Below are 9,772 nucleotides of genomic sequence, written 5' to 3'. Positions count from 1 at the left end.
CTAGTTTTATAGTAATTTCTTTTATTATACTTGATCATAAAATTTGAAGGAAATTTTAAAGATATCAAATAAAAAATAATTTATAATTTTTTTAATGAATTGATAGACTGACTCAACCTAATCCCTCAACTCATCATGAGTTGGAAACAATTTGCTCTTACTCCCATCTTTTTCTCACATGCATCCAACCCCAATATTTTATTAAAATGTCTAAATTATAAGAAATTTGTTGAATACAACAATTTAGGAAAGTTTAAAAAATGATTTATATTTTAGTATATTTGAAATGATAACATTTCTGTATGATTTTTTAGATATGATTGATGTTATTTTTCAATTAAAATTAAAATTTTATCTTAATAATATACATAAATGTGTATTAATAAAATTTATATTAAATACAAATATATAATACAAAGATAAATTTTCAATTTTAATTGAAAAATAACATCAACGGTATCATAACCATAAAAGTGTTATTAAATTTTTTACTATTTGTAAATATTGGACCACTTTACACACCAATTGGATACAACCATTTGAAAATTTAGGATTGCAAGCAACTAAGCATATATATACATACTCAATCTTCTTTTTATATAATCAAACTTTTAATTTAAATATATGAGACATATTTATAACACTTGACAAATTTAAATGGTTACAATGACAATGATGTTTAAGTGTGTGTTTGGAAAAACGTTAGGTTGAATGTAACTCACATTTTTTCTAATCTATAGGTATAATTGTATTGTCATTTAGACCATCAGAATGTGTGAAAGTCTATTTTGAAATATCTTAACGTAAAATCAATCATGCTCTACATCACTTAACAAAGTATCGTGCCATATCCAACCCACATAGACATAGTGAACATGCCATTTTTAAATTTTTGACACGATTTTCAAAGTCACATTCATCTGACAATTCACTACATGACTTCATGCATCCATCACTTGGTCCTATGCAGGCTTCAGATGGATTCTAACATGAAGTAGTACAAAATATGTCTCATGGATGAGGCACTAAAATGATAGGGAATAAGAGGTTTTTAATCGAAAAAATATAAATAAAAAAAATCACAAAAATATTTGAGAGGCACGATGATGCTACGGGTGCGGTGCGGCGACGTCAGTGATAGGGATGGCAAAACGGGCCAGCCCGGCCTGTTTTGGCCCGGCCCGCCATTGGCCCGCCAAAAACGGGGCGGGCCGGCCCGGCCCGCCAATGTAAAACGGGCTGGAGATGCTGGCCCGCCCCGCCTAAGGGTGGGCTGGCGGGCTGGCGGGCCAGCCCGCTTACAAAAATAAAAAATAAAAAAAAATGGAAAAAAAAATTTATTTTATGGTTAAATAAATTTTTTTTTGCTACAAATAAATAAATATAATCATATGAAATTAAAAATGCATACATATTGTACTTAATATATGTTCAACAAAAACAAATTACAAACTTAAAACAAAATCAAATAGAAATTAGTCCATTTACACCAAAATCAAAACTAAATTATAAACTTACAAATTATTTATACACTAAATTTTTTGATAGTCCACAAACAAGTTTAAATACAATTAATTAACTTTAAATTTTTATTCTAAGAATATTAGAAGCTCTCTTGAAAGAAGATGTCTCTACTTTTTTTCTTAATCATCTTCATCCTCATCTTCTACATCGAAATAAAATAAACATAAAAATAATTAAATTAAAAAATATATATATGCGGGCCGGCGGGTTGTGGCGGGCCGGCCCGCTATTTGGCCCGGCGGGTTGGCGGGCTTGGCGGGTTGGCGGGTTGAAATGCTTGGCCCGGCCCGCCAATTTTTGGTGGGCCAACGGGCCGGCCCGCGGGCCATGGCCCACTTTGCCATCTCTAGTCAGTGACGCTATGGGTGACGCTAAGGGTGCAGTGCGGCGACGATGACGAGACGGGTGCAGTCGTGCGACCATGGTGACACTACGAGTGCAGCGACGGTACGGTGCAGTGCGACAACGATGACACTACGATGACGCTATGGGTAATGCTACGGGTGCGGTCGTGCGACCATGGTGACGCCAGCCACAGTGACGTCGCTGCGTGTTCAACGGGGATGAGTTTACTAGTTATGTGGGTTGCCTTCCTTCAATTTCCTTCAATCCCGTACATTTATTTTTTTATTAATATATCAAATGGCTAAAACTAATGATTCATCCATGAGGCATATTTTGTACTATTTCATATTAGAATCCATCGGTGCAATATATCTAACCTCTCGCTTTTACATTTTTATTCTAGGCGTTGTCTACGGACAAATAATATGGTTCTTTGGATGCTTTCTACCGTGCACCCCCATTTAAGTGCTTCATGCGTGAACTACTTTATTTTTGTTTTTTAGCATGTGGTTCATGTGAAACTCGAACACCATTTAGCATGATTAATTATTAAGATTATTGCTGCTTTTTTGACAAAAATTCTAACATGAAGTACCAAAGAATGTGGTACATGGATGAAACACTGTTTTTAACAATTAGATATAATATTATAATAATCAATGGTTTAGATTTGTTACCTGTAACTTGGAAAAAAATAATTTTTGTATTTTACAAATTAGTCCCTATGTTTAGTACCCCACGTAGGAACTCACCCACGAGTCGTTACCCATGGCGGTGCCCAACACATCGCCCGTGACTGTGATAGAACTCATGACAGAGAAAGAGATAGAGAACAAAGACGAGACAAGGATAACTGTGACCGAGACCGTGACCATGATCGAGCGCATAACAAGAGATCCTGTTCGCGTTCGCCTAACCGTAGCCGCTCCCGCCACGCACGCTCTCCCTCGCCCACCGACCGCTCCCACTGCCACGCCACAACTGGACTCCCTCCCTGACCCACCGCAGAAGCGCCACCGGAGAGACTCAGCGGATGAGGAGCACAAGGAGATGAAGAAGGTAGTGTCAGATTTCGTGGACAACATCGTGAAGAAGCAGCAGTAGAAGCAGAAGGAGAACGGAGGCGCAAAAGAAGACAAGGGGAACAAGGACGAGGTGGAGATGATGAAGATACTCGGAATTCCCATTGGATTTGACTCCACCAAGAGGAAACCGATCGTCGGTGCTGATGTCAGCAACGTCAGAGCTGTCACCAAGCGCCAACCGTGCCAGTACAACGCGACAGATTTAACGTCCATTGCCTGCTAAGAGAAATCACTAGATTTTTTTAGTCGCCACCCAGGCAGCGCCCAGCACCACCATCGCCACCGTCGCCACCATCACTTCCACCACTCGGTTCCCACCCCCTGCCCCCGTATCGCCTCCCTCATCCACTACCACTTTACAGTCCTCCACGACATAAAATTATTTAACATAAGAACTATTTTGCAATTATAAACAAGTTGAAAAACTTGCAATTATGAATGAGACATTGGTTTGATTGCTTCATGTTAAAAGCACTCCTTTTTCGATAAAACAGAAGGTTGAACATCTCAACCAATTAGTGTTGGTAAAGAATGTTGGGAAAAATTAGGAAGTTTTGAATGAGCAAAAAGGGGGAAAATTGATACATTGCGGAAAAAGTGAAATTTTCTTTCCAATGGGATTTCTGAGGAGTGTGTTTAGAAAGAGAAGAGGAGTAGGGACTATGACACGCAATAGTTCAACAAAACGACATTAGCGTTTCGCTCCTCTTTAACGATGAATCTCCGGCTGATTGACCATTGTGGTGTTGTTTTAAAAACATTTTATGCAAATGGGGCTGTTTTGTAACTAATTACACCTTTGGAGCTGTTTACAACGGTGTCGCTATGGGCCATAGCGACACCCGTGACACGTGGATTTTTTTAACTCCAGGGAAGCCATGAAAGCCATATTGATAATGTCGCTACAGCCTATGACGACACAAAACAGTTTCAATGAAGTCGCTATAGTCTACAGCGCCACATTTTTAATATAATTTTTTAAAAAAAAAATATAAGTAAATAGTTTAAAAAAAAAACAAATTTGTAAAAGTGACGTTATGGCCTATAGCGACATATAGGCCATAGTGCCACTTTTATAAATATTTAAATACATAAAAAGGAAAAAAAATATAAAATAAAAAAAGTGAAGAAAAGATAAATATATAAATATAGATTTATATTAAATTCATAATATAAATTAAAATGTGGTAAAAAGAAATAAAGTAAATAATTAAAAAAAGTGTAAAAAATAGTGGCGCTATAGCCTATAGCGATACAAAGTCGCTATAGGCCATAGTGCCACTTTCATAAATACTTAAATATATAAAAAGGAAAAAAAAAATATACAAAATAAAAAAATTACAAAAAAGATAAATATATAAATATAGATTTATATTAAATCTATAATATCAATTAAAATGTAGAAAAAAGAAATAAAGTAAATAATTAAAAAAAAACGTAAAAAATAGTGGTACTATGACCTATAGCGATACAAAGTCGCTATAGGCCATAGCGTCACTTTCATAAATATTTAAATAAAATATTTACTTAAAATGTTTTCAATTGGGGAATTAGGGTTTTTGGTGAGGTGGAGAGGAAGAGGAGTGGGTATTTATTTATTTGGAGCGGGAAGAGTTATGAGTGGCCGTTGGAGGGGATGGGAATCGACGGCTTTCGTTTGCGATCCGTGGCGAGGTGTGTGGGGCATTCTTGAGCGTTGATTGTGATTTTTTGGACGGTTAGACTGAATTGTGGGAAGAAGCCACGGATCGCGGTTTCTTTTGTTTGCTTTTTGTGTCTCGTGAGGGGTAGGGATGGCAACGGGGCGGGGCGGGTACGAGTTTCATGATACCCGTCCCCGTCCCCGCGAGCCAAACTCATCCCCGTCCCCGTCCCCGTCCCCGTCGGGTATCGAATATACCCATACCCGTACCCTTACCCGTCAAATTTTTTATTTTTTATTTTTTTTAAATATAATATTTTTAAATTATTTTTAAATTATATTATAATTATAAATCAGGTTATTTCTTTATCTCATATTATAATAAATAATCACACATAAAATATTAAAATTCTTTAATAAAATTAAATTGAAAGTGGGTATTAAATTAAAAATGGGAACGGGACGGGTACGGGTACGGGTACGGGGCAGGTAAGTACATACCCGTACCCGTACCCGTACCCGATTTAATATATCAGGTTTTACCGTACCCGTACCCGTACCCGGTCAAACGGGGTATTTCCCGTCAAAGTCGGGACGGGTTCGGGTATTACCTGCGGATACGAGTATATTTGCCATCCCTAGTGAGGGGCACATGCTTGCTTTATCGTTTTTGTTTCGTAGTAGACTTTCCAAAAATAAAGACTAGAATAATAATGTACTTTCACACTTTTTTTTAAATTATTTTATTTTTAAGTAAACATTTTTTAAAATAAACTTAATTAAAAATATAAAAAACAAGTTTTTAAAATAAAATGTTAATATTTACAAAATAAATAATATACGAGAATGGTGTCGCTGCCCATAGCAACACCTAATTTTTAAATTTTTTCTTTTTTATTTTATTTACCTATTTTTTCCCAAATTCTTTTAAATTAATATATAATAATATAAATTTAATTAAATTCTTTAATTTGTATAATTTTAATTAAAAACATAAAAACCAAAATTTTAAAATAAAACGTCAATATTTGCAAAAAAAAATAAAATACAAAAATCTTGGCGCTATGGCCCATAGCGACACCAAGTCGTTATGGCCCATAGCACCTCTTTTAAAAAAATTATATAATTTAATTTAAAAAATTATATAATTTAATTTTAAAATACATTTTTAAAAAACATAATTTTTTTTACAAATATAAAATTAATATTTCAGCTTTTTATTTTTATTTTATATTTCTTTTATTTTCTTTTTTTCTTAATTTTTTTCTTACACAGTGTCGCTATGGGCCACATTACTTTTAGTAATCCATCAAATATGGTGACCGAGCCTATACAACTTTAGTGTGGCTCATTCTAGCCCAACCCAATAACTAAAAAAAACTCCACGTGTCATAAGTATTGCTATAACTCATAACGACATCGTTGTAAACAGACCCAAAAATATAATTAGTTATAAAACAATTCCATTTACGTAAAATATTTTTAAAACAACTGAATCAGCCTGAATCTCCTTTGCGCAATAGTTGAGATAACCTTGAACAATTTTCTGCACACGATGTCACGGGCAGCAGTAGAGGAGGATGTCACTTCAGGGTTTAGACCCACCGAAGAAAAAGATTGCTTAAAAGTCTCGAGGACTTAATTGTAATTTACTATTTCAAAATAAATTATTAAATAAATAATTTTATTACTGTAACACATATTCTAATGGTCAACTGATGAACCATATATTAAATATCCTTTTTGCCGCTAAATTCTCAATTTGTTGCTTTTGCACTGTTCCTCTTCACATGTTCACATGACCATATCACATGATCTTCTTCTTTGATTGTTTTTTTTTATGTACAGTATCACACCATTTGTCTTCGGAGTAGTCACGACAGCACATATTTAGCAACATCAAGTTATCGTTTTACGACATCAACTCGGACGATGACATATTTTCCATTCATCCTTTATAAATGTTACTGCCGCCGATGACGAGTAATCTGAAAGCGGTGCAGGAATTCGTTCGCGTAGTGTGGGACTGGGATTTCAAGGCTCCTTCCCACCAAATAAGATGTTTCGGGTTTTCGATTTCGCACCAAACCCTAAACATCCTTATGAAAACCTCAAGAACTTCGAAAACCTTCTGCTATGGCAGAACAACTTGGTTGGCATCATCCCACCAAAGATTGGTAACTGCCAACAGGATCACTGTTTCGGTCATTTGACAGAACGATTGAAAAATTATAATAAAAAAAATTACATTTTTATAATAAAAGATTATTTAAAACAAATTGAGTACTATAGCTAGTTTTTAGATGGACAAAATTAAAACTACCGATTTTTTAAGGTATTAATTTGAATTTGAACAAAATAATCTTAGCTCAATAATTTAAATATTTAAAATTTTAAATTATCTTTAATTAGGTCAATTTTTAGAATATTTTATTAAATTTTTTTATTAAATATTTGACTAATTTTTTTATTTATTTAATATCTAACGTTAGTCCTCTCTTTTAAGTAATGACGTGGTTAACAAACTGTTATATTATTATCTAATAGTGTTTGTTACATCATTTAAATATTTGTTATCATCTACTTGTATCTGCCACGTCATACAAGATACATGAAGTTCTTTAGCCAGCTCACGAGTAAAGGTTATTCGAGCTCAAATCAAGAAAATGAAATCTCTTGCAGCTACTAATCTAATTAGGAAAATCTCCATTGAAATCATTCTAAGCCAAATTGAGCATCTCCAAGTTATCACACGTCCCCCAACTGCTCATTAAACTACCTTCTATATTTGCCCTGCTCATCCAACACCTCAAGCTTCCTAAGCTTCCCAAGCTCACCCGAAATAACATCTTCCAACACATTGAAATACAACAAAATCGTCCTCAACTCACTATAATCTCCCAAACTCTCGGAATCTCCCCAATAAGAAAATTATCAAAGAAATCAAAATACTCCAACCTTCCACCACAATGTTCTCCAATGAATAACTCTACCCAACAAGTTAAAAGATAAATACACCACTTTTAACCTTCTCACAAAACCTATAATAGACTTGTTAATTCCATTCCCAACCAAATTCAAAACCTCCAAACTCTTAACACTAGACCATGAACTCGAAACTCGCTAATAACCCCCCTAAATTAAAGGTTTTTCAACTTCACATGGAGAACCCCACTTATCAAATTCCCCTCGAGATCAGGCACCTCCAACTTCTCCATGGCCCAAATTTCCTTCGAAACCTCGCCCTTGAGGTCATTGAAGGGAAGGTACAAAACTCCTAAGCTCTGTGAGTGAGTTTACGAAAAGAGGTTCCTTCCTGAACAATGCGCCACCCAAACCCTTGCAACTCCTCCTGATTTTGAACAATGAAGTTTCTCTCTTTATCCACGCGACAAACACTATTAAATGATGATGTGACAGTCCATCAGTCATGTCAAGGAGAACTAATGTTAAGTACTAAATTAAAAAAAATCAAGTATCTAAAACAAATTTTTTTAATAAATAATCTAAAAACTAACCAAATTGAAGATAGTTTGAACATATTTAAACTTAATTTAAATAATAATTTAAAAATTTAGGATCATAATGCTTTTGATTTTTTTATTATGGTCTTCACATTGTACATTTTAGAATAATTTTAAAAAATAAAAAAGAATAAAAACAAATAAAAAATAATGAAAAAGAAAGAGTAATTTAAAAAGTAATTATAGGAAGTTTTGTCCAAAAAAATATATACAAACAAAAGGACAATTCCTTAAGTATTTTAATTTTAATTTTTCAATCAACACTTACACTAAACCTTAAATCTTAAATTCCTTAACACTAGATCGATGGATTTGATCAGTCAAATCGGGAATCAGGATCTGAAAAAACATAAGAATGATATATAAAAGAATTCATTAAAACTAGATGAACTAGCTTAAAGCTAGTAAAAATCAATCCTAAAGACCAGATTGAATCGTTCTTTTTAATATTTTTTTTTATAATTTTTTAAAATACTTTTATGATAAAAATATAATTTAGTCATTTATATTAATAATGTTTATATCATAATGTTTTATATTATTAATTTAAGATTTTTTACCCTTATATTATTATATTTCATTAAAAATTAAACTTGAATATTATATTTACTTTTTACATACACTATAAAAAATAGAAAATTTATTATATAAAATTATAATATTATGTTTTTATAATATTATTTTATGTATTATTTAAATATTACACGATTAAATCTTGAACCACTGCTCGACTAGTTCGTTCCAATTTTAAATTAAAAACATTGGTATTTACCTTTGTTATTAACTGTAGTTAATAATTTAAATACATTAAAATATTTTTAAATACACGATATTATTGAATCAATAATTATTTAAAACTAAATATAATGAATATTAGTGGAATCGTGTTAATGAATACTAATATTCAGTCTTATACTATGTATGCAATATGCATTATGAATATGAGCATCTTATTTTCTTGCTTAGTCGAACATGGGAATAAATCATGAAGGTTTTCAAGGTCAATCACTGTGAGAAGCATTCCACTTTATAAAAAAATGCTTCCTCAAGTGGAGGACCAAACATTGAGATCGTAAGCCGTTGGCTTTTTCATTATGAAACTTGAAAAGGGCAAGAGGGTCCTATCCGAGCTGGGTGATTTTATATATGTACAAGTACAACAAACACTATTTCAATCAAACAAATATTATACAAAAACTATTGAATATGATATTCTAAGAAAAAATGGGAGTTATGAGCCTTCTCCAAGATTCATAGATTTTGAACCAATTCCCTCCAACTAACCGTTATCATTGGGTAAATATACGGTTCCAGAAACCAACATTACCATCTCAATCCCCGAGAAGAAAATGCTAACAATGCTACCTTTCAAATTGAATGTGAAGAACAATGAATGTATAGTCCTAGCGACTCGCATTGCTTCCAAAAGTTGAGGAGAGAGGGGCCGATCCAGGCATCTGTTGGGGGGATAGGTCAACACTAGTGGCATCAACATGGGGTGAATATGGCTTTGTTACTTTATTTTTCAGAAGTCCCTGAATAACAATGCAAAATAGTTTCACCCAGAAGTCAGAACTCTGCGTTAAAATTGGGATCAAATATATGGATGCGTAAAAGCATGTTTTGTTTAGACATGGCCAATAGTTAATCGA

At 33.5% G+C, this 9,772-nt stretch overlaps 2 protein-coding genes across 2 annotated transcripts in view; one reads left to right on the top strand and one right to left on the bottom strand.

Annotated features, from left to right (window-relative positions):
* The first annotated feature begins 2,550 nt into the window (after positions 1-2,550).
* On the top strand, positions 2,551-3,273 carry LOC109811040 (uncharacterized). Its single transcript, XM_083074187.1, has one exon. It carries the CDS (start codon positions 2,638-2,640, stop codon positions 2,971-2,973), a length of 336 nt encoding a protein of 111 aa, XP_082930313.1. The 5' UTR covers positions 2,551-2,637; the 3' UTR covers positions 2,974-3,273.
* A 5,911-nt stretch (positions 3,274-9,184) lies between these two features.
* LOC109811015 (calcium-dependent lipid-binding family protein) overlaps positions 9,185-9,772 on the bottom strand; it is a 77,953-nt gene continuing 77,365 nt past the window's right edge. The window contains exon 63 of the mRNA XM_020374645.3: positions 9,185-9,655. Coding sequence (XP_020230234.2) covers positions 9,524-9,655 — 132 coding nt within the window. The 3' untranslated portion in view covers positions 9,185-9,523. The remainder of the gene's footprint in view (positions 9,656-9,772) is intronic.

This window comes from Cajanus cajan, chromosome 5, assembly GCF_000230855.2.
Source record: "Cajanus cajan strain Asha chromosome 5, NIPB_CcT2T_4, whole genome shotgun sequence".
Lineage (NCBI taxonomy): Eukaryota > Viridiplantae > Streptophyta > Magnoliopsida > Fabales > Fabaceae > Cajanus > Cajanus cajan.
The sequence above is the reverse complement of the archived record's forward strand: the minus strand, read 5'-3'. Positions and strand labels throughout refer to the sequence as shown.